Genomic DNA, 26188 nt, shown 5'->3' on the forward strand with positions numbered 1-26188 from the left:
ACCTGACAGCAACAAAGTGGTTTCTCATCTTCTTACTGGTATAGTGCCAAGGGAGGCTTGCTAAAATAGATTTAAATAAGACCCACATAATACCCCAAATGTCCAGAATAAAATAAAAAATATGTCATGCCAAGAACCAAGAACATCTCAGCTTGAATGTGAAAAGACAATCAACAGATGCCAACTTTGAAATGACACAAATATTTTTAATTGTCTGATAGGCATTTCAAAGCAGTCAAAGGAAAAATGCTCAACAAGCAATTATGAACATACTTGAAACAAGTGAAAAAAACCAGAAACCCTTAGCAAAGAAATAAGTGATAGCAAAGCAATAGAAGATATGAAGAATGAAATGAAAATTTTAGAATTGAAAAATACTATAAACAAATAAATGCAATGGATAGGGACTCAATAGCAGAGTGGAAAGAAAAGAGAAAAGAATAACTGAACTTGAAGACAGAACAATAGACATTACCCAGTATGAACAAAAGAGAGAAAATAGACCCATAAATAAATGAGCCTCACTTTACCAAGATGGACATATCCTGTACTTTGGAACTATAAAAAAGATTTAATATTAGTATCATTGGATTCATAGAAAAAGAAGAGAAATAATATGGGGCTGAAAAAGTATTTGAAGAAATTATAACCAAAAATCTTCCAAATTTGGCAAAAGACATAAACCAAGAAGCTAAGTAAGAAGCTAAGCAAACCTCAGACAGGAAAAAAACCCAAATCCATGCAAGGACACATAATAATAATCAGAATCAAATTTCTAAAAACTAATGACAGAGAAAAAAGGCATGAAAACAGTGACAGAGGAATTAAATCTTACCTATAAGGGAAAAACAATGTAAGTGACAGCAGATTTCTAATTGGGAACCATGGAAACCAGGGGATGTGGCACAACATTTTCAAGTGGTGAAAGAGAAACATCAACCCAGAATTCTATATCCAGAGAAAATATCATTCAGAAATAACAAGAGAAAGCAAGGCATTCTCAGAGGAAGGAAAACTAAGCAAACTGCTACCAGTAGAACTACCCTAAGAAATGACTAAAGAAAGTTATTGAAATAGAAAGAAAAAAAAAAAAAAGGAATCTTGGAATGCCAGGGAAGAGGAAAGCACAATGGAAAGAGTATTAATAAACTTCCCTTCTTTTCTTGATTTTTCTAAATTATCTTTCATTAGTTGATGTAAAAAACTATAATATTGTCTCATTGGCTCTCAATATGTATGGTGAAAATATTTAAGTGAAATATAAACAGGAGAGAAGAAATAGACTGGAAGGAAAGTAACATTTCTACACTTTACTCAAACTGGTAAAATGTCAACACTAACAGACTATGGTAAGTTATGTATATGCATTGTAATAGTTAGAACAACCACTAAAAAAAACTATATGAAGAGATACACTAAAAAACACTATGGATAAATAAAAATAGAATTTCAAAATGTGTTCAAGAAGCTCACAGGAAGGCACAAAAAAGAAAACAGAAGAAAGATAAACAAAGGAAACAAATATAAAACAAGAAAACAAAATGGCTGAAGTAAGCCCTAACAGGTCAGTTAACTATATTAAATATAAATGGTCTTTGTTCAACAATTAAAAGATAAAAATTAGCTGAAAGGTAAAAGAACGTGATCCAACTGTATGTTGTCAACAAGAAACTCACTTTGAATGTAATAATATATGCAGGTTGAAAGTAAAAGAATGGAAAAAGATATCCTAAACATTAATCAAGAGAAAGCAGAAGTGGCTTCATTAATCTCAGATAAAGTAAACTTTGAAGCAAAGGAAATTACCAGAGTCAGAGAGGACATTACCTACTGATAAAACAGTCAGTCCACCAAGAGGACATAACAGTCCTAAATGTGTATGCACCAACAACAGAGCTGCAAATTATTTGAAGCTAGAGTCCCCAGTTATTTTAGCCAATGATGTAGGTATTGCTGTGAAAGAATTTTGTAGACATAATTAAAGCTCCTAGCAAGTTGACTTTCAATAAGGAGATAATCTTGAATAATCTGGATGGGCCTGATTCAAACAATTGCAAGGCTTTAAAAGCAGAGGTAAGGTTCCTGAAAGAAAGAATTTTCCTGAAGAAAATCCACTCATGGACAGCAGCTTTCATCTATGCCTGTGAGTTCCAGCCTGTCCATAATCTTCCCTTCCTGATGGCCTGTCCTATGGATGTCAGACTTGTTTAGGCAGTCCCCTCAATTATTAAATATTCCTTGATATCCATATTTCTATATATAGACATAGATATCTCTATATGTATATCTATCTTACTAGCTCTGATTCTCTTGTTGAATCCTCAATAATAAAATCTCAAAATAAGTTTTAAAAACATATTAAGCCTTAGAAATACCATTGGTTTTGTGTTTTTCATAATTATACAAGCAACATATGATTAATGTCCTCCTAAATCAGGGGTTGGCAAATGTTTTCTACAGTTTTCTTGTAAAGACTCAGTCAATATTTTAGCCTTTGGGAACAATAGCTTCTCTGATGCTATCTAATTTTGCCACTGCAGTGTGAAAGCAGTCACAGACTATATATAAACAAACGGGCATGGATGTGTTCCAATAAAATTTTATTTACAAAAATAAGTGGCAGGTCACATTTGGCCCAATGGCTATTGTTTGACAATCTATTTCAGACAAATGGTTTGAACTTGATCTAAATTAAACTGGTAAGTTGTTTGATCTACTTTTACTCAAACTCCCTTCTTTTTTTCTAATCTGTTAAAACTTCATATCTAAATTGAGAATATGTATCCTTAATGCAAAAAATAATCTTTTACAAATAAATGTAGGAACAAAAGATAAAATGAAAACACAACTACCCAGATTGTTCTTTCGTTCTTCCTAGACTATGCCCTCACTTGGTTTCTACTCCCACTCCAAAGAAGACAATGTAATTATATGTCTAGAGAGTGTTGGACAGCGAATGAGGCTCAGGTGCCCATGATTTACCATTAAAGAGTCACGTAACTTGGAAGAAGTCATGTAACTTCTCTAGAGTTCCTTGTGTTCATACATAAAATAAAGGATTTGAACTATGCCATTTCCAAAGTTTATTTATATCTCAGATACTCTAGCATTATATATTACTGTACTACCTACCTCTGCACCCACTTTTCATGACTTCTTTTTCTGCATATGTTTAATAAATGAAAGTACTAGAGCCTCACTTAGATTTCTTTACTTTCTCTACTCTCTTTCCGTAGATGATATTGCATATGCTTTTTGTCTTAACTGTTAACTCTCTTCAAATTACTTCCAAGTCCAAACATATGTAAAGTAAATTTTCATATGTATATTTAATCCTGTGATTCAGCTGCCTGCTTGACATCTCCAGTCAGATGATCTTCTGTCATATAAAACTAATGTCTAATTCTAATCATCTTACACCCCCAAATTGGTTTTCTTCCTATATTCATATTCTGTTATGGTGTCTTTTATTGGCATAGACTCAAACCTTGTAGACATCTTTTACTCTTCCTTTCCCTTGCCCTTCAAATCCAATGCATTCCCATTACCTTGCATTTAAAATCTAAATTCTTCAGTCTAGTCTTCATGTCCAATTATTAATTCATACATTTATATTCTGCCTCATTCCACAAATAATTTGTGGCAGCTTACAGGAAACACATATAATCAAATAGTAAAATGCAAATCATACATAGTGAAAATCAAGCTCACTAGGATTAGTGACAAAAAGACTTTAAGATCCTATAGGGTTTATATTATTGAATCATAAATTTGGTCCTGAGCTTTTAGGTAAAGTGAAAAGGAATATAATTAAATAATACTCATTGATATGGATTGGCTCTGTGTCCCCACCAAAGTCTCATCTTGAATTGTAATAATCCACTTGTGTTGTGGGAGGGACCCAGTGGGAGGTAAGTGAATCATGGTGGTGGGTTTTTCCTGTGCTGTTCTGGTGATAGTGAATAAGTCTCATGAGATCTGATGGTTTTATAAAGGGGAGTTCCCCTGCACATGCTGTCTTGTCTGCCACCATGTAAGACCTGCCTTTGCTCTTCCTTCATCTGCCATGATTGTGAGGCCTCCCCAGCCATGTGGAACTGTGAGTCCATTAAACTTCTTTCCTTTATAAATTACACAGTCTCAGGTGTGTCTTTATTGGCAGCATGAGAACAGACTAATACAGTAAATTGGTACTGGTAGAGTAATGTGCTGATGTAAAGATACCCAAAAATGTGGAAGTGACTTTGGAACTGGGTAACAGGTAGAGGTTGGAACAGTTTGGAGGGCTTAGAAGAAGATAGGAAAAATGGGAAAGTTTGTAACTTCCCAGAGACTTGTTGAATGGCTTTGACCAAAATGCTGATGGTGATATGGACAATAAGGTCCAGGCTGAGGTGGTCTCAGATGGAGATAAGGAACTTGTTGGGAACTGGAGTAAGGGTCACTCTTGCTATGCAAAGAGATTGGTGGCATTTTCCCCTGCCCTAGAGATCTGTGAAACTTTGAACTTGAGAGAGATGATTTAGGGTATCTGGTGAAAAATTTCTAAGTGGCAAAGTGTTCAAGAGGAAGCAAAGCATAAAAGTCTGAAAAATTTGCAGCATGATGATGCAGTAGAAAAGAAAAACCCATTTTCTGGGGAGAAATTCAAGCTGGATGCAGAAATTTGCGTAAGTAACGAGGTGCCAAATGCAAATCTCCAAGAGAACGGGGAAAACGTCTCCAGGGCATGTCAGAGAACTTCACAGCAGCCACTCCCATCACAGGCCTGGAGGCCTAGGAGGAAAAAATGGTTTCCTGGAGCAGTCCAGGGCCCCCCTACTGTATGCAGCCTAGGGACTTGGTACCCTGTGTCCCAGTCACTCCAGTCATGGCTAAAAGGGGCCAATGTATAGCTCAAGCCGTGGCTTCAGAGAGTGCAAGCCCTAAGCCTTGGCAGCTTTGACATGGTGTTGGTCCTGTGGGTACACAGAAGTCAAGAATTGAGGTTTGGGAACCTCCGCCTAGATTTCAGAGGGTGTATGGAAACACCTAGATGTCCAGGTAGAAGCCTGCTGCCCTCTGCTAGGGAAGTGCCAAAAAGAAATGTGGGGTTGGAGCCCCCACACAGAGTCCCCACTGGGGCACTGCCTATTGGAGCTGTGAGGGGAGGACCACTGTCTTTCAGACCCCAGAATTGTAGATCCACCCACAGCTTGCATCAGGCACCTGGAAAAGCCACAGGCACTCAATGCCAGCCTGTGAAAGCAGCCAGGAGGGAGGCTGTATCCAGCAAAGCCACAGGAGCGGAGCTGCCTAAGGCTGTGGGAGCCCACCTCTTGCATTAGCATGACCTGGATGTGAGACATGGAGTCAAAGGAGATCATTTCAGAGCTTAAGACTTGGCTGCCTCACTGGATTTTGGACTTGCGTGGGGCCTGTAGCCACTTTGTTTTGGCCAATTTCTCCCATTTGGAATGGGTGTATTTACCCGATGCCTATACCCCCATTGTCTCTAGGAAGTAACTAACTTGCTTTTGATTTTACAGGCTCATAGGCAGAAGGGCTTGACTTGTCTCAGCTCACACTTTGGACTGTGGAATTTTGAACTAATGCTGAAATGAGTTGGGGGACCATTGGGAAGGCATGATTGGTTTTGAAATGTGAGGACATGAGATTTGGGAGGGGCCAGGGTTGGAATGACATGGTTTGGCTCTGTGTTCCCACCCAAATCTCACCTTGAATTCTAATAATCCCCACATGTCATGGGAGGGACCCAGTGGGAGGTAATTGAATCATGGGGGTGGGTTTTTCTTATGCTGTTCTTGCAATAGTGAATGAGTCACATGAGATCTGATGGTTTTATAAAGGGGAGTTCCCTTGCACATGCTCTCTTGCCTGCTGCCATGTAAGACATGACTTTGCTCTTCCTTTGTCTTCCACTATGATTGTGAGGCCTCCTCAGCCATGTGGAACTGTAAGTCCATTAAACCTCTTTCCTTTATAAATTGCCCAGTCTTGGGTATGTCTTTATTAGTAGCATGAGTTCAGACTAATACACTCATTGTCAGTGAGCAGAACATAACTTTTCCTTAGGGGTAAGTGTTTTTTCTACATTTATTTCTATAAGTGCTTTCTCATGTGGCCCTTCAAATGGGGGCACAGAGAGATAGGACAGATAAGATCCTCAACAACATCTTTAGAGTAAATGCAGTACTGGTCTCATAGGACTATCTTAAAAAACATTCTTCAGTGAAAGCTGACAAATAAATAAAGCCCAGTATACAAGGTTCTAGAGAATTTGTTATGTGTTGGAGTGAGAAAGTTTTAGTGACCCATTCTGAGGATGGGCCAGAAAACAGAAGGGCTAGGATTAGTAATCTTCTCGGAGTACCTCAGAATACTAAATGATCATAAACTGTCTTTCAATTTTCTAGAAAATTTGATGTGTTTTCTTTTCTGATAGGAGCTAGGCAACATTACACCAGAAACCTTTTACTCTTTACACATTTGTCATGCATTTACCTTGTTATGTGGAAAACAGAAGCCCTATGAATTTTCTTGTTATAGAATCCAGTATCCAAATGTTGCTTTCACATTCAGTCCTAGGGTCTATGTGTATTTTTCTTTATAGCTTTACTTAGTAATGTTGACATACCACATGTTGGTTCAAATATATTTTTCTTAATTATTAATATTAGCAACTATATTTTCACTGAAAATAGAAAGCTGCTTTTAGGCTTAAGAGGATGGTAAATCTCCAGTGCATAATTTTTCTATCCTGTCCCTTAAAATTGTGTTCTTTACCTTTTAGGCACTGAATTCAGTGGGTTCTACTGTAAGCAGCACAGCCCTCCCCTTCGACCACAATTCTGACAATTAAGAATGGACCAGATGACAAAATTTAAAAACCCAGATCTAAAATAAGCTTTGGAGATCTAGATTTAATAAGTATAGTAAATTTGGCTATCACGCTAGTGATAAAGCAATGTTCAAAATGAGTATGTCATATGAATATGTGACTATGCAGCTGAGACCAAATGTTGTGAGTCATAAAACAACTTACAATTGGTATCCCATCCAAAGCTTTCAGTTCTGGAAGATGAAATATTACAAACAACCGGTAGTTTTCTTGATTCCATATAATAATGTTTCCACACATGTCTAGAATGACCAAGTTGCATAAACCCTAGGTAATAAAATACATATATTTATCTATATGTATATTTAAAGCACTCTAGTAAGAGGTTAGCCATCCTCAAATTTTAATATTAGAATTATCTATCATTCCATGGGATTTCAGTGCTTTTAAGTACACTTTTTGGTTTTTTTTTTTAAAGACATGGTTTTGCGCTGTTGCTCAGGTTGGAGTGCAGTGGTCTGATCATAGCTCATTGCAACCTCAAACTCCTAGGCTCAAGTGATCCTCCCACCATGGCCTCCCAAAGTGCTGAAATTATAGACATAAGCCACCATGCCCAGCCTCAGTGCACTTTTAAGTGCAAGGGTTACCCTTTCAGACCACTAGGTATAATTTTGTGCAATATTTCAATGGTCTGTGTTATATAATCAGAATCCCTTTTAGGATACTAGTGCCAAATGTATTATCTATTAATGGTAAGGGCTTAGAGGGAACTTTGCTATGTTTAAGACAAATATACTTTGTTTATGGAATAATGGCTTAATAAATGGATATATGTGTCTATATAGATATAACAGGAATAAAAAGACACTGCTATTTGAAAAGCGATGAAACTGAAGTGGTTCTACTTTCTGAGAGGGTAGTAGAATTCATCCTAAGGGAAATGTGCTGTTTTATTAGACAAGACACTTTGATATGTCTCTGTTGTGAAGGAAGGGTCTTGGTAGGTATGGAAGGGAGAGGTGAAGACAAGAGGGAGTAAAACTACTGTGTATCATAATGTGAAATGGCTTATTGTGTTACTGGTGTTGTTGATTAGGTTGCCTGCCTAGCTATAGAAGTAGTAATTATATTGGGGGAACAGAATGGGGAGAAGTCTGAACTAAGAAAAGACAGGAAATGGACACAAGTTTTTGGTAGGAGATAAAGTCCTAGTAATATTGAATCAGCAAAAGGACAGGCCAGTGTAAGACCCATAGTGTTAGATAATGGCCACTGAACTTTAGAAACAATGAAGTCACACTTGACATTTGAAGCAAATTCCTGTTCTGTGCTATAGAAACCCTCTGTTTTGTTCAAACCTTTAGTAAATCCTATTACACAATAGCCTTAAATTAGTGGTTTCTTTGGGGGAATTAAAGAAAGTAAATCTGAGCAAAGGTGATCAAGTTTGAACCACTGGTAAGAGAACAGTGAAAGATCATCAAGAATTGTACTGAGAACAGGAAAATGCTAAAGAATAGGTTTGGTTTATCATACTTGAGTATTAAAAAAAAGTTACCCCAGAAGGATAGCAAATGGGGACATTATGTATACACAGATATATTTTTGTATGTATACAAAATTGAATGCAAATACATTTTAATAAACTTGTTATTCTTATCTTTATTTTCTTTCTATTTTCCAAATTCTGTGCAATAAACATGCATTACTTTCATAATATAAAGAAACAATACATATTGTAAAAAACAAAAAAATTACTACCCCAGATGATTACCTTTAAATTGTACATCTCCTGATTGACAGCAATGTAGTTATTGCTTATGTATAACTCAACAAGAGTAAAAGATTTTTGTAAACCACTCAATGAAGTGATTCTGTTGTTCTCAAGAGAAAGGGAGTGAAGGTGAAGCATGTTATCAAAGGTATGCTGTTCCCAACCAGTGAGAAGATTATTATTTATGCTGAGGCGAGTTAATTTAGTCATCTTGGAAATACCTAGAAAAATAAGCAAATTCAAGAAAAGATTCAGATAACACTAAAGGTTTAATTTAAAAAATAAGTGGCTGGTTATTTTATTGTAATCAGATAGCTAGGTTCAAATGGCTTTAAAGATTCTGTAATACTAACCATCATTGCTTTAAGCCTTTGTTTTGGAAGAATATAATCTTGTGTATAAGCCCCATCTCAAACATTAAATTCAAATTTTGGATTTCTAAGTAGATTTCTTCTTATGAGTTAAGGAAAGGCATTACATGAAAATATTGAATTTCTCTTTCAAATAACCTTAAAATGATGTAATTAATTAAGATTTTCACCATTTTGAAAACAAAAAGCTCTACACAAAGCTCAAAATAATCACCAGCCCTCATTTTTAAATATTAAGGGTAAGGAACCACATTCTGGAAAGTGCATCATTTGTATTAAAATGAATGATTTAGCCTACTTTTACTTTCTTATGCCTAAAAGTACTCTAAGATGGAAGTTTGGAAAATGGGACCAGTCTAACTCTTGCATACATTATGTACTGCAAGCACTTTATAAGTATAGCCAGGACGGTGCAGTTGAAAGACAAGAACTTTGGAATCCTAGTTGGCTTCAAATATATCACTACTAGGTTTGTGGCGATACATAAATTATGTAACCTCTGAGCCTTAATTTCCTCATCCATGAAATGGGCATACTGAAATTTACTTCCAAGGAGTTATGAAATTAAATGGAATAATGTTTGGAAAGTATCAAATAATTATCTGTGCTCCTCTTTCACATCAGTTCCTATTGTGGGACTGTACAATGTTGAAGGTGAATCAATCCAGGGCAAGATAGCATCAAAGCCATTGAAGCAAAAATCATTAAATGGATATGGAACCTACCCATGTCTGAAGAAAAAGGAGAAATTCCTGTTAAAGTTTGGAGGGGTAGCTATCTTCTCCACAATATAGGTGTAAGAAAAGTATAGATTGGAAGATTCTTCTATTTAATAGGTTTATGGAAGGAAATGAAAAGGAAATAGGGTTTTTAATTGTATGTGCAAAGCAAAACTAATATCCAGTTGTATGGGAGTGGGAGACTGGTGATAGTTCAAGACACAGGTGCCTGAGCTACCCCTGGGTTTACTCTACTGAAATCTACAGAAGAGAGGCCTGTGAATCTGTATCTTCAATAAGTGTCCTAAGTGATTCTCATGATCAAGAAAGTTTTAGAAACATATTGTTAACAGCCATTAAAATGAAATATGTCACAAATGTTATGTATGCTTTCTTAAATATATTTAGTACTTGCTTTTATATATATAATTTTTTGAAATCAAATCTTCTATTTAATGAAAAATGTAGTATATACACATGATAAAAATAATCCAATTCAAAAATGAATAAAATGTAAATTCTCTTTCCCAGCCATGATTTCTAATTCTTACCTTCCCTCCTTGACAAACACAACCATGTTACCAAAATGCACACACAGAAATATTCTTTATTCAGATAAGTGTGTGTGTGTATACACACATATACATATTTTTCTTTTCAATCAAATAGTGCACACTTGTGGACATATTTTTTAATTTCTAGGAGTTAGTTACTCTTTTGAGTAGACAGAGAGGGAGAATACAAGAAAGTTGGTAGCAAGTCATGGAAAGCTTCTTTCAATTTTTTTCTAATGAAGGTAAGAATAAAATAAAGCTGGGGAGGAGTCAGAAAACACTTGACTTAGTAGTATATATTCTGGGACATGTTCTCTAAACTCATGATTTTTAGCTGTAGATAAGCATAAATCCAAATGAAGTGAAGAATCTAAGAAGCTTGGAAGGGGAAAGGGAGGAAAAGTCTTTTTTATTTTCTCTGGTTCAGAAAAATATGTTTTAATACTGAACTTTAAACAGTCAAATAAAATATATTATATTGGTATCATTATTATTAAGATATTACTAAAGCTGCTTAATTGGACTTGTATGTGGATCCATGGAAAATGTTACATATAGTATATTTTATTTTCAACCGTTAGTGAGTATAATTTTCATATTTTGTTAAAGTATTCAAATTTCCAAATATAACCTCAATTTTATATTTTCAAAACAGAACTAGTCTGCTTTATCTTTTTCAAAAGCATACCTCATTTATTTGTTTATTCAACTTTATAGACATTAATGACTAACTAGTTGGTTATGCTAGTGTTTAGTAACAGATTATAAACTAGCACAGAGGAGAGGAGCGAGAAGGCACAGGAGGTGAAAGCTTGCTTGGCTCATTATACAAAGTAAAATAGTCACAAATTCCACTAATAGATATGAACTTGTTTTGATTTTTTATTTAACTTTTATTGTTAAATTTGACATAATATTGTATCTATTTATCTTGTACAACATGATGTTTTGAAATATATATACATTGTAGAATGGTCCAATCTAGCTAACTAATAATTGCATTCCCTCACACAGGTATTTAGAATACTCCGCCACAAAACTTGGAACTTTCCTAGAGATCTTCCTCTTCAGAAACTCTGTTCCCAGGGTTATTTTTTGCTTGGTTGTTTAGACATCCATATTTTGAGACTTCAAAGTTCTTAAGTACCTTACCTTCTATCTTTGAGATGAAGTTTCCATCTAATGTGAGCTCTTCCAAGTTAATACAGGATTCCAGACCCTCCATTTTAGTGAGATTATTATTGCTGAATGATGCCCATTTCAAATTTTCCAATTTTTCTAAATTTGTGATTTCAAAAAGATGTTGTCCATCTAAATTTAAGGCAGTTATCTGTAGAATAATTTACATTATATGGTATTTCTAAATCTTATAAGTTCAGTCAATGTTAATAACATTTTAAAAAGCTAATGAAATAATTCAAATGTGATAAGTAGATATCAAAAGAATTCCTTCAGGAACTAAAGATATTGTGAAGCTGTTGGTTTACAGAAAAGTAAAATTTGATGAGATTATAACTCCAAGAAGGATTTATATGGTATTAAGGACACTGCGATGTGCTAGAGTCCCATTGCAGTAATGGACTTGTCCCAGCTGCTGGGAGTGCTTCTGGCAGAGAGTCTTCAGCTGTCAGTCCCTGCAGGGACTGCCTCGCTCGCTGTAGACGGCTGCCAAGGTCACGCTCCTTCCCAGGTTGGCCCTCAGCCAGTGATGGAGGCCTATAAAGGCCTGACCATCTCAGCCCAACTTAGGACAAATGTAAAGGGCCATTCTAACTCCACTAACTCCGAAACTGCCTGTGGGTCAGCCAAGGCTGTCACTGGGCCTTCATTTGCAGCTCAATATCTATATATATCTTGTAATAAAAGTAATGCCAGTAATGTCTCCCATTTTCAAGGAGCAGCTTCACTTAGCCCAGTTTCTATGTTTGGCAAGAGGTGTAAGGACACCTAATGTAGCAAGAAGCTGCAAGTGTTCAATAACCTTTTCTCTTATGCTTGGCTGAATTCTGACCAGCTCCCCTACTCCCTTGTCAGGATACCTGACTCTTGCTGTCCGAATTTTGGCTTGATCTCTGGCTCTGAGCCTTTAAAGTTTGCTTTCCTATTCTGATATGTTATCAGAATCTTACCTATTCTGACATGTTATCAGAATACGGAATTAGAATGGCCCTTTAAATTTGTCCTTCAGTTTTAGTGCACCTTTATCTTAAATTTCCAATTCTGTGGCGAACGCAGTCAAGGCCCAGCCCATCTGACATAGCCACTCATGACTTGACCTCCCTGTTTTTTATTTTTTGGAACATGACAAATGTATTACTTTTTACTAATAATAACAATGTCTTTCTTATTTTTATTTTTTCCAACTCTGTTGAAGTGTAATTGACAATTTAAAATTGCATATATTAAAGATTTATAACTTGATATAAGCATACATTGTAAATTAAAAACTGCATAATCTCAATTATATATGAACTCTAAAATAGTCAAACTCATAGGAGAGAGTAGAATAGTGGTTGCCAGGGGCTGGGGGCAATGGGAAATGGGCAGATATTGGTCAAGAGGTACAAAGTTTCAGTTATGCAAGACGAATACTTTCTAGAGACCCTAATGTACAACACTAAAGTTAATGATAACTTTAATGACTAAAGTTAATGACTAAAGTTAACGATATGGTATTGTATACTTGAAATTTGCCAAGAGGGTAGATCTTAATTGTTTCTTCCCTATTTTAATTAATCTCTTCCAGCTTTCTGTCCCTTACCTATCTGTGCCCTCTTTATGATACACAGACCGGCACTGACTTAAAAATAGATTTGAATTAAGCTTTATATTAGGTTTAATGGAATTAGCCTTTACCTTCAAGTACCAATTTCCACTCGGATGTAAATGAGGTCCTAACTTCGAAATCTGCGTCAGAATTTTGGCAGAAGGCCATATACTAAGTATCCGTGGTCTCTCCTCTTTAGTACTAGAATGCCGTAAGAGAGATAACTAACAAAATTTAAAAAATACAATGAAAAAAGGAAACAGTGTACAGAGGTTAGCCGATATATAGTTAAAATTATTGTTTCCAGGGAAGATGAGTGGCCCAATAAATAATTTTAAAATGTAACATTTTAAATGTAATTTAAAATAAATAATTTTAAAATGTAACATTTTAAATGTAATTTAAAATAAATAATTTTAAAATGTAACATTTCCTTTGCCTTAAATTGTTTTCAATATCTAGATACATTTTAATTACATTGTTTCTTGTTTTAGCAAATATGGAACAAATATCTTATAAATATCATTACAAGATAACATTTATAAGACTGTAAAATGATTACTATAATATGAACACCCATATAATCCACCCATGAAACCAGCTTAAGAGCTAGAATATTTTGAATAGATTACAAGCACCCTGTGGGCCCGATCCTGAGCCCTTTTCTCTCCTTCTCTTTAGAAGTGATCATTATCTCAAATGTTTTGTCCACCATTCACTTGCTTTCTTTTTTTGTCATTAATAATAACTTTAATAATTTTTGCATAATTCCTTCCTCTGTTTAATAGTCACATGCGTTTATAGCATATTTTAATTAATGTACTTTTTATTTTATATATTTTTTCTTTTTTTTATTATTATACTTTAGGTTTAGGATACATGTGGACAATGTGCAGGTTTGTTACATATGTATCCATGTGCCATGTTGTTTTGCTGCACCCATTAACTCGTCATTTAGCGTTAGGTATATCTCCTAATGCTGTCCCTCCCGCCTCCCCCCACCCCACAACAGTCCCTGGAGTGTGATGTTCCCCTTCCTGTGTCCATGAGTTCTCATTGTTCAATTCCCACCTATGAGTGAGAATATGCAGTGTTTGGTTTTTTGTCCTTACGATAGTTTACTGAGAATGATGTTTTCCAGTTTCATCCATGTCCCTACAAAGGACATGAACTCATCATTTTTTATGGCTGCATAGTATTCCATGGTGTATATGTGCCACATTTTCTTAATCCAGTCTATCGTTGTTGGACATTTGGGTTGGTTCCAACTCTTTGCTATTGTGAATAGTGCCGCAATAAACATACGTGTGCATGTGTCTTTGTAGCAGCATGATTTATAGTCCTTTGGGTATATACCCAGTAATGGGATGGTTTGGTCAAATGGTATTTCTAGTTCTAGATCCCTGAGGAATTGCCACACTGACTTCCACAATGGTTGAACTAGTTTACAGTCCCACCAACAGTGTAAAAGTGTTCCTATTTCTCCACATCCTCTCCAGCACCTGTTGTTTCCTGACTTTTTAATGATGGCCATTCTAACTGGTGTGAGATGGTATCTCACTGTGGTTTTGCTTTGCATTTCTCTGATGGCCAGTGATGATGAGCATTTTTTCATGTGTTTTTTGGCTGCATAAATGTCTTCTTTTGAAAAGTGTCTGTTCATGTCCTTCACCCACTTTTTGATGGGGTTGTTTGTTTCTTTCTTGTACATTTGTTTGAGTTCATTGTAGATTCTGGATATTAGCCCTTTGTCAGATGAGTAGGTTGTGAAAATTTTCTCCCATTCTGTAGGTTGCCTGTTCACTCTGATGATAGTTTCTTTTGCTGTGCAGAAGCTCTTTAGTTTAATGAGATCCCATTTGTCAATTTTGGCTTTTGTTGCCATTGCTTTTGGTGTTTTAGACATGAAGTCCTTGCCCATGCCTATGTCCTGAATGGTATTGCCTAGGTTTTCTTGTAGGATTTTAATGGTTTTAGGTCTAACATTTAAGTCTTTAATCCATCTTGAATTAATTTTTGTATAAGGTGTAAGGAAGGGATCCAGTTTCAGCTTTCTACATATGGCTAGCCAGTTTTCCCAGCACCATTTATTAAATAGGGAATCCTTTCCCCATTGCTTGTTTTTGTCAGGTTTGTCAAAGATCAGATAGTTGTAGATATGCGGCATCATTTCTGAGGGCTCTGTTCTATTCCATTGATCTATGTCTCTGTTGTGGTACCAGTACCATGCTGTTTTGGTTACTGTAGCCTTGTAGTATAGTTTGAAGTCAGGTAGCGTGATGCCTCCAGCTTTGTTCTTTTGGCTTAGGATTGACTTGGCGATGCGGGCTCTTTTTTTGGTTCCATATGAACTTTAAAGTAGTTTTTTCCAATTCTGTGAAGAAAGTCATTGGTAGCTTGATGGGGATGGCATTGAATCTATAAATTACCTTGGGCAGTATGACCATTTTCAAGATATTGAGTTTTCCAACCCATGAGCATGGAATGTTCTTCCATTTGTTTGTATCCTCTTTGATTTCATTGAGCTGTGGTTTGTAGTTCTCCTTGAAGAGGTCCTTCACATCCCTTGTAAGTTGGATTCCTAGGTATTTTATTCCCTTTGAAGCAATTGTGAATGGGAGTTCACTCATGATTTGGCTCTCTGTTTGTCTGTTATTGGTGTACAAGAATGCTTGAGATTTTTGTACATTGATTTTGTATCCTGAGACTTTGCTGAAGTTGCTAATCAGCTTAAGGAGATTTTGGGCTGAGACGATGGGATTTTCTAGATATACAATCATGTCATCTGCAAACAGGGACAATTTGACTTCCTCTTTTCCTAATTGAATACCCTTTATTTCCTTCTCCTGCCTGATTGCTCTGGCCAGAACTTCCAGCACTATGTTGAATAGGAGTGGTGAGAGAGGGCATCCCTGTCTTGTGCCAGTTTTCAAAGGGAATGCTTCCAGTTTTTGCCCATTCAGTATGATATTGGCTGTGGGTTTGTCATAGATAGCTCTTATTATTTTGAGATATGTCCCATCAATACCTAATTTATTGAGAGTTTTTAGCATGAAGCATTGTTGAATTTTGTCAAAGGCCTTTTCTGCATCTATTGAGATAATCATGTGGTTTTTGTCTTTGGTTCTGTTTATATTCACTTGCTTTCTTTATAGTCGTATGTCTGTGTCCATAAACAATATATCATTTAGTTTTGCACATATTTGAACTTCATGTAAATTGAATAATATGTATGTATTCTTCTATGACTTGCCTTTTTTGTTCAATATCATATTCATCAGATTCATCTAAACTTCTGTATGTAGCTGTAGTTCATTCATATGTCCTGTGTATAGTATTCCCTTAATGACTCTCCTGTCAATGAACATTGGGGTTGATTCAGTTTTTGCTATTATGAACACTGTTGTCATGAATATTCTTGTGCATGTTTCCTGGTACATACATGCAAGAGTTTCTTTAGAGTATATGCACCTAAGTAAAGTAAAATTGCTGGATTGTAGAATACACACACACACACACACACACACACAAATATACATCAGCTTTACTGAATAATGTCAAATTGTTTCCCAGAGTGGTTGTACCACTTCAGAAAAATTACACTTTTACTTCATATTCTTGCAACAACTTGGTATTGTCAGACTTTAAAGTTTTTGCTCATCTATAAAACTGGCAAAAATTGGTAGGTCATTGTGTTTTTAATGTTCATTTTCTTGAATACTAATGTGGTGGAGCATCTTTTCCTAAGTTAATTGGCTGTTCTGATTTCCTCTCCAGTGAAGTGTATGTTCAGATCTTTGGCACATATTTCTGTTTGGCTGGTTGTCTTTTTCCTTATATATTCTGGATATATAAAGAATATCTTTTGACAGTTGTGTTTCAAATTTCTTTTTCCAGTATGTAGCTTCTCTTTTCACTTTCTTTGAACAAAGATACGTTAATTTTAATGTAGACATGTCCGATTATTTGTGGTTTATGCTCTTTGTTTCTTGCCTACTAAATTATTCACAAATTCAAGGTCATAATGATAATCTTTCATATTTCCTTCAAAAAGACTTTTGGTTTTGCCTTTTACAATAAAGTCCTTAATGCCTTTTATTGAATAATCTCCCTGATCTGCAAAGGCAGCTCTGTTATTTATAAAGTTTCCACAGTCTATATTAGGTCTTTATTCTGTTCCATTGGTCTATTCGTCTAGTTCTGTGCCATTACCACATTGTCTTAAAGGATTTTAGCAGGATTTGATTTCTTTTTAGAAAACTAATTTTCTTAATTTCAATTTTTATTTTAGATTCAGGGGGTACATGTGCAGGTTTGTTACAAGGATACATTGCGTAATGTTGAGGTTTGGGGTAGGATTGAACCCCTCATCCAGGTAGTGGGCATAGTACCTAATAGGTAATTTTTCAGCCCTGCCCATCTCCCTCCTCCCTGTTGTATTCCCCAATGTGTATTGTCCCCATCTTTATGTCCATGTGTACCCAATGTTTAGCTCCCGCTTATAAGCGAGAACATGTGGTATTTGGTTTTATGTTTCTGTGTTAATTCGCTTAGGATAATGGTCTCCAGCTTCATCCATGTTGCTGCGAAGAACATGATTTCATTGTTTTTTATGGCTGCGTAGCATTCCATGGTGTACATTTACCACGTTTTCTTTATCCAGTCCACCACTGATGGGCACCTAGGTTGATTCTGTGATTTCGCTATTGTGAATAGTGCTGCAATGAACATATTAATGCATGTGTCGTTTTAGTAGAACAGTTAATTTTCTTTTGGTTATAGCCCCAGAAATGGGATTGCTGAGTGGAATGGTAGTTCTATTTTTAGTTCTTTTCTTAGGGTAAATTCCCAGCTCTTCTTTAGGAGTGTTATTTTTTTTATCAATAAAAAAGCTTCTTTTCAAAATTTTGAATAGATCCAAAATTAAACACTATATTGCTTAAGGAATTAATATTCAGATACTCCACAAAAAAACAGCTAGAAAACTAGAGTAGATATATTTAGGATGTTGAAGCTACTTTGGCTAAAGTACAGCATTCTTTTTTTTTTTTTTTTTTTTTTTTTTTTTGAGACGGAGTCTCGCTCTGTCACCCAGGCTGGAGTGCAGTGGCACAATCTCGGCTCACTGCAAGCTCCGCCTCCCGGGTTCACGCCATTCTCCTGCCTCAGCCTCTCCGAGTAGCTGGGACTACAGGCGCCCGCCACCACGCCTGGCTAATTTTTTGTGTTTTTAGTAGACGGGGTTTCACCGTGGTCTCGATCTCCTGACCTCGTGATCCGCCCACCTCGGCCTCCCAAAGTGCTGGGATTACAAGCGTGAGCCACCGCACCCAGCCCAGCATTCTTAATATGGATAACAAAGGTATTTCCCCTCCTTCCATGTTAATGGATTTTGTTCTTTTCAGCCAAACAAATATAATGTTAAGTAGATAGATAATTCACCAAACAAATATAATGTTAAGTAGATAGATAATTAAGTAGATAGATAATTCACTAAATGCTTTCTGAAGGCCTCTAAGCTTACCTTATCCTCAGAAAGTTGCTTATTTTCATGTAGGCTCCAGAAAGGGCTCTGGTGAGTTCAGGTGACTGGTAAAAAAGCAGTTACCCTAGAGGTATTTTTGGTGTAGTGTTCATGGATAGTCAAGAGAATCCACACAACGATTGGGTATTTAAATGAGATACATTTAAACAGAAAAAAATCAAGTGGTATGATTGCTCTATATTAATTTTTTATTAATAGGCTAAGAGGGACTATAAAATCTTAATGACAGAAAAAGAGTATGTGAAATATTATCTGTATGTTCTAAATAGCACAATGAATAGTAAACAGTAAAATCCAACCTGAGTAATCCTTGTTCCAGCAATAAATTTCATAGCTGCTGTTGCTTCTTCTTCAGAAATGAAGACTCCATTTAAGTGGGTAAGAGTCTTTAATCTGCCAATAACACTCAGCCTCAATGTGGCTGGCTTGGGAAAAACAAAAAAAAATTTTTATAAACTATTAAATATGTTATGGCATGAAAATGACTGTTTTCATGTCTTTCCATATAATTCAAAATCATACATTTCCTTGTTCATTACATATACCTAAAGAAAAGCTTAATTATTTAAATAATAGTTGGAATTATATTTAATAATTAATCTGTTTGTTTGAAGGTTGACGATTTTACTCTGATGAGGGAGGGAAATCCCATAAGCTATTGAAAAGTGACTGCGGTGAAAAGTGTTAAAAGAACAACTGTAGTGACGCCTGTTTATCTCGATCAGCAGTAAGCTAGTCATCTCCACGTGTGATTCAATACAGATCTTTAGCCCTTGACAATCCAATTTGGCAACAGAGAGATAGCTGTACTGTGATCATCCAGGAAATATACTTTGGCAAAAGAAAAATATTCTTCACTTTTACTGAGCAAAAAAGAAGAAATACAACAATATAAACTTAGTAATAGGGTCAATTTAATAGAACCAATTGTGCTTAGTTTCCTTTTTAAAGGCTGAACACAGCCTGATATATATCTTTTAAAGGCAGAGAAAGGAAGATTCTTGACTTTATAATTTTGGGACTTATTTTAAATACTTGAAGATATACCTAAATATAGTCATGGAATATGGAAATTACCTAGCATTAATCTACATATTTTTGTAATGAGAAAAAATAATGTACATATTTCCTTTTTATAAGAGAACATAAGACTTTATAATGCAGGTTTATGAGGGGAGATGATTTCTGGACTTAAAATAGAAAACAAGTAATGAATAATGCAAAATGCAAAATAAAATTGTAAAACATGTTGCTCAACCACAGATTAGGATATATTATAAATCAAATTATGTCTCTTCCTTAATAGTATGCCCCTCTCACTGTATTATATTGTTCTTGGTTCCTATGCCTCATTAAAACAGAGTTCTGAGCTGGGCGCGGTGGCTCACGCTTGTAATCCCAGCACTTTGGGAGGCCGAGGCGGGCGGATCACGAGGTCAGGAGATCGAGACCACGGTGAAACCCCGTCTCTACTAAAAATACAAAAAATTAGCCGGGCGTGGTGGCAGGCGCCTGTAGTCCCAGCTACTTGGAGAGGCTGAGGCAGGAGAATGGCGTGAACCTGGGAGGCAGAGCTTGCAGTGAGCCGAGATCGCGCCACTGCACTCCAGCCTGGGCGACAGAGCGAGACTCTGTCTCAAAAAAAAAAAAAAACAGAGTTCTGGCACACTGAACTATATAAAATCTCTGGAGGTTTGCAAATGGCAATGACATCAATGACTCAAAGCAATAATGTTCTCAATCTATTAGAGGTTACAAAAAATCTGATATGAAATTATAGTCTTTTCTTATAGTAACATCTGATTCATTTGATCAGTACACTAAATCCAATTTATGAATGACTTCAAGGAAGGAAGTCTAGAAAAACGAAGATAACTTTGCCTATCTCTGTCTATTACTGAATAGTAAAGTTAGTAGGGAAATGGCTCTGAAATAAAAATGTTTGCTTTTTAGTAACATGTCTGTGGCATACCTTTTGCCATGGATTATGTTGAATATCAAGAGTGAGAAGGCTTGTGGTGTGTTTGCATAACATATTTATTTCATCGCCAGATTTTTTCAGTTGATTCCAGCTCAAGTCTAAGTGCTTCAGTTTCATCAGACCTCTAAATCCCTCAAGGGTTATCACATGGTTATGGCTTGCATCCAAATATTCAAGGTTATACTGCAACACATATAAATAAAAGTGATGCTAAGAGAATCATAATTTGTATTTACAAAATAGTTTCTCTGTGGTTCTTTACATACTTTACACACTTCCTGGTAATCCTCACAGGACACATAAACAGTAGTTATGTTGCAATGATGGTATCAACATATGTATTTTTCTAAAGAGCTACAGGTATTTTGTTTTAGTAATTCTCTTTCAATTCATATTTTACCCTTGTAACATAGAGTGGCAATGTCTGTTTTCATAGGAGAGAAGACGTAAAGAAACTGTCAAGATAATTTATCCCCGACAAACAAAATGTACTTTTTAATATATAGGCTTCTGGTTTATACTGTTGAGCCCCATAGCCTGCTTTAAAAAGGCTCATCTTCAGAGTTAGAAACTAAACCTATTAACTCAATAGTAATAATTTGCTTTTTAAAAAAGTGCATACTTTTAAATAATAATTTTCTTAAATCATAAAAGTAACACGTTCCTTGTTGGAAATCCGGAAAATATAGTAAATAAATGAAAAGAAGAAATAGAAAACATATATAATCATATTGCTCAGAAAGAACCACTGAAAGCATTGTTTTTTATTATATGCACATATTTTTTCTTACATAAAACATATATAATTTTGTATCCTTTTAACGTTTTTTCACATTATTAGTTCTTCTTAAAGATGATTTTTTATGACTGCATGATATCTGACTATGTGATCATAATTTTTAAAAACATTTTACTATAGATCTTTATGTTTCTAACTGTTGGCAACACAGCAACAAACATCCATGAGAATTATTCTCTAATTGCAGCTCCAAAATATTTTTCAGAACAGGTTTTTGGAAACAGGATCACTGGTTCTTAGACTTTCTGGATTGTTAAGACTCTTGATAAATACTGCCAAGTAGATTTCAAGGAAGTTTGTACCAACATTTTCTTCCAACAGTAGACTATGAGAATACCCATTTTCTCAAATACTCACCTGCCTTATTTTAATTTACATTATTACTGGTGAAGTCGAACATTTTTCTATGTGTTTATACTGGTCATTTTTAAATTCTTTTTTTGTTTATTGCCTTTCTTGTCTTTGGCTATTTATCTATTCATATCTTCATCTTACTTGTTTGTAAGAAATCTCTAAGACTTTAATTTGTTATGTTTGATTTCTCTACAACTTAATTCAAACAACTCTTTTAATTCAGAATGGAATTAGTCATTCCTTTATAAGGTATAATTCTTATTGTTGGGATAGAACTTCTTATAGTGGTTCAGGTTTCAAGAGTTGAATCAAAACCTAAAAAAATTTCTGAAACTGAACAGAGTTACTGACTTTTTATTATCAGAAGCAAGCATTAGCAAAACAAAACAAAAACTATCGCTTACTGTCATCATTTCTTGAACAAAAGGATATTTGGCAGTAAAAAACTATTAAGGCCATAACTTTAGAAAAAAAAACCTTTAAGTAAAGTGAATTAGGCTTTATAAAAATTTACTATATGGCCCTTCTGTTTCCAATTTTCATTATAAGCTGGTGAAAACTTGTCCCACATTGTGGCACCTGCCTGTAGACCAGCATTTGGGAACCACACATCATAAAAAAATAACTGTCTTCTGCCTGGGCCTGGTGGCTCACGCCTGTAATCCCAGCACTTTGGGAGGCTGAGGCGGGTGGATCACGGGGTCAAGAAATCGAGACCATCTGGCCAACATGGTGAAACCTCGTCTCTACGAAAAATACAAAAATTAGCTGGGCATCGTGGCGCATACCTGTAGTCCCAGATACTTGGGAGGCTGAGGCAGAAGAATCGCTTGAACCCAGGAGGCGGAGGCTGCAGTGAGCCAAGATCATGCCACTGCACTGCAGCCTGGCTATAGGGCTACATTCCATCTCAAAAACAAAATAAAATAAAATAAAACATAACACAAAAAAAACCTGTCTTCTTCCACCCCTTGAAAACAGCGGGGGGAATCTTTATTTCTGTATCTTCAGGATATAAAACAGATTCCAGGAACTCATTAAATATTCATGAAACAGTATTTCAGTTTTGCAATAGCATTTTGTTTTAATATTTCTTTTGCTTCAGTTTAAAAATCTCTCTTGTCCCTACAAAGGACACGAACTCATCATTTTTTTATGGCTGCATTGTATTCCATGGTGTATATGTGCCACATTTTCTTAATCCAGTCTATTGTTGTTGGACATTTGGGTTGGTTCCAAGTCTTTGCTATTGTGAATAGTGCCGCAATAAACATACGTGTGCATGTGTCTTTATAGCAGCATGATTTATAGTCCTTTGGGTATATACCCAGTAATGGGATGGCTGGGTCAAATGGTATTTCTAGTTCTAGATCCCTGAGGAATCGCCACACTGACTTCCACAATGGTTGAACTAGTTTACAGTCCCACCAACAGTGTAAAAGTGTTCCTATTTCTCCACATCCTCTCCAGCACCTGTTGTTTCCTGATTTTTTAATGATGGCCATTCTAACTGGTGTGAGATGGTATCTCACTGTGGTTTTGATTTGCATTTCTCTGATGGCCAGTGATGGTGAGCATTTCTTCATGTGTTTTCTGGCTGCATAAATGTCTTCTTTTGAGAAGTGTCTGTTCATGTCCTTTGCCCACTTTTTGATGGGGTTGTTTGTTTTTTTCTTGTAAATTTGTTTGAGTTCATTGTAGATTCTGGATATTAGCCCTTTGTCAGATGAGTAGGTTGCAAAAATTTTCTCCCATTCTGTAGGTTGCCTGTTCACTCAGATGGTAGTTTCTTTTGCTGTGCAGAAGCTCTTTAGTTTAATTAGATCCCATTTGTCAATTTTGGCTTTTGTTGCCACTGCTTTTGGTGTTTTAGACATGAAGTCCTTGCCCACGCCTATGTCCTGAATGGGACATGGATGAAATTGGAAAACATCATTCTCAGTAAACTATCGCAAGGACAAAAAACCAAACACCGCATGTTCTCACTCATAGGTGGGAATTGAACAATGGGAACTCATGGACACAGGAAGGGGAACATCACACTCCGGGGACTGTTGTGGGGTGGGGGGAGGGGGGAGGGACAGCATTAGGAGATATACCTAATGATAAATGACGAGTTAATGGGTGCAGGAAATCAACATGGCACATGGATACATATGTAACAAACCTGCACACTGTGCACATGTACCCTAAAACCTAAAGTATAATAAAAAATAAAAAATAAAAATCTCTCTTAAGTTACAGTACAGAACTGTTCAACTTACAAAGATTAAAACTCAAAACACCTCTTAAATTTTCTTGGGATAGTGGTTTATTCTCTAAATGTAGGTTAGCTATCTCTAGACATCAGGAACAACTTAACAACAGATTTCTCATTATATTGAGTATTATTTAAATAAAAAATTAGAATTGTAATTGTTATCTAGATCAAGGTTGCAAATAGCCATTTATCTTTGTCTTTCCCTAGTCAACACTAATTACGGTGGAGCTATTTTCAGAGAAAACATCTCTTTCTATTTCCTTCTCCCAGATATTCTCTTTTCCTGATAGTACTGGTAGGTGAATGACAGACATGCAGCTTATTACATTTCAATTTACCTTATGTGGTTATCTTGTTTAGATTTTTGAAAAATTCCATACAACTATATGGTGTATTTATTTTCTGTGACTTATGAATCCGAGTCCTTCCACTGCATAAAGAAAGCCTTAGTTTAAGTACACTGATACACAAGGCAAGGCCAGGAATGATGAACACTGTAACAACGATATATTTCTTTTCTTTTTTTTTATTATACTTTAAGTTTTAGGGTACATGTGCACAATGTGCAGGTTTGTTACATATGTATACATGTGTCATGTTGGTATGCTGCACCCATTAACTCGTCATTTAGCATTAGGTATATCTCCTAATGCTATCCCTCCCCCCTTCCCCCACCCCACAACAGGCCTTGGTGTGTGATGTTCCCCTTCCTGTGTCCATGTGTTCTCATTGTTCAATTCCCACATATGAGTGAGAACATGCGGTGTTTGGTTTTTTGTCCTTGAGATAGTTTGCTGAGAATGATGGTTTCCAGCTTCATCGATGTCCCTACAAAGGACATGAACTCATCATTTTTTATGGCTGCATAGTATTCCATGGTGTATATGTGCCACATTTTCTTAATCCAGTCTATCGTTGTTGGACATTTGGGTTGGTTCCAAGTCTTTGCTATTGTGAATAGTGCCGCAGTAAACATACGTGTGCATGTGTCTTTATAGCAGCATGATTTATAATCCTTTGGGTATATACCCAGTAAGGGGATTGCTGGGTCAAATGGTATTTCTAGTTCTAGATTCCTGAGGAATCGCCACACTGTCTTCCACAATGGTTGAACTAGTTTACAGTCCCACCAACAGTGTAAAAGTGTTCCTATTTCTCCACATCCTCTCCAGCACCTGTTGTTTCCTGACTTTTTAATGATGGCCATTCTAACTGGTGTGAGATGGCATCTCATTGTGGTTTTGATTTGCATTTCTCTGATGGCCAGTGATGATGAGCATTTTTTCATGTGTCTTTTGGCTGCATAAATGTTTTCTTTTGAGAAGTGTCTGTTCATATCCTTTGCCCACTTTTTGATGGGGTTGTTTGTTTTTTTCTTGTAAATTTGTTTCTTAATCCTGAGTTCTAGTTTGATTGCACTATGGTCTGAGAGACAGTTTGTTATAATTTCTGTTCTTTTACATTTGCTGAGGAGTGCTTCCAACTCTGTGGTCAATTTTGGAATAAGTGTGGTGTGGTGCTAAGAAGAATGTATATTCTGTTGATTTGGGGTGGAGAGTTCTGTAGATGTCTATTAGGTCTGCTTGGTGCAGAGCTGAGTTCAATTCCTGGATATCCTTGTTAACTTTCTGTCTCGTTGATCTGTCTAATGTTGACAGTGGGGTGTTAAAGTCTCCCATTATTATTGTGTGGGAGTCTAAGTCTCTTTGTAGGTCACTAAGGACTTTCTTTATGAATCTGGGTGCTCCTGTATTGGGTGCATATATATTTAGGATAGTTAGCTCTTCTTGTTGAATTGATCCCTTTACCATTATGTAATGGCCTTCTTTGTCTCTTTTGATCTTTTTTGGTTTAAAGTCTGTTTTATCAGAGACTAGGATTGCAACCCCTGACTTTTTTTGTTTTCCATTTGCTTGGTAGATCTTCCTCCATCCTTTTATTTTGAGCCTATATGTGTCTCTACAGCTGAGATGTGTTTCCTGAATACAGCACACTGATGGGTCTTGACTCTTTATCCAGTTTGCCAGTCTGTGTCTTTTAACTGGAGCATTTAGCCCATTTACATTTAAGGTTAGTATTGTTATGTGTGAATTTGATCCTGTCATTATGATGTTAGCTGGTTATTTTGCTCATTAGTTGATGCAGTTTCTTCCTAGCCTTGATGGTCTTTACAATTTGGCATGTTGTTGCAGTGGCTGGTACCAGTTGTTCCTTTCCATG

At 36.0% G+C, this 26188-nt stretch overlaps 1 protein-coding gene and 1 long non-coding RNA gene across 4 annotated transcripts in view; one reads left to right on the forward strand and one right to left on the reverse strand.

Annotated features, from left to right (window-relative positions):
* LOC116456352 (uncharacterized) overlaps window positions 1-2904 on the forward strand; it is a 79688-nt gene extending 76784 nt beyond the window's left edge. The window contains exon 6 of one of the 2 annotated variants that reach the window (XR_009210279.1): window positions 2879-2904. This is a non-coding gene — a long non-coding RNA (uncharacterized LOC116456352). The remainder of the gene's footprint in view (window positions 1-2878) is intronic. The other variant, XR_009210281.1, reaches the window with a different exon arrangement.
* LRRC9 (leucine rich repeat containing 9) overlaps window positions 1-26188 on the reverse strand; it is a 147941-nt gene that overhangs the window by 51577 nt on the left and 70176 nt on the right. For both annotated transcript variants that reach the window (XM_032135105.2, XM_058429537.1), the window contains exons 18-23: window positions 20547-20738; window positions 18874-18999; window positions 13119-13253; window positions 11415-11592; window positions 8619-8839; window positions 7046-7168 (exon numbers count right to left, since the gene is read on the reverse strand). In XM_032135105.2, the coding sequence (XP_031990996.1) occupies window positions 7046-7168; window positions 8619-8839; window positions 11415-11592; window positions 13119-13253; window positions 18874-18999; window positions 20547-20738 (975 nt within the window). The remainder of the gene's footprint in view (window positions 1-7045; window positions 7169-8618; window positions 8840-11414; window positions 11593-13118; window positions 13254-18873; window positions 19000-20546; window positions 20739-26188) is intronic.

This window comes from Hylobates moloch, unplaced genomic scaffold, assembly GCF_009828535.3.
Source record: "Hylobates moloch isolate HMO894 unplaced genomic scaffold, HMol_V3 SCAFFOLD_16, whole genome shotgun sequence".
Lineage (NCBI taxonomy): Eukaryota > Metazoa > Chordata > Mammalia > Primates > Hylobatidae > Hylobates > Hylobates moloch.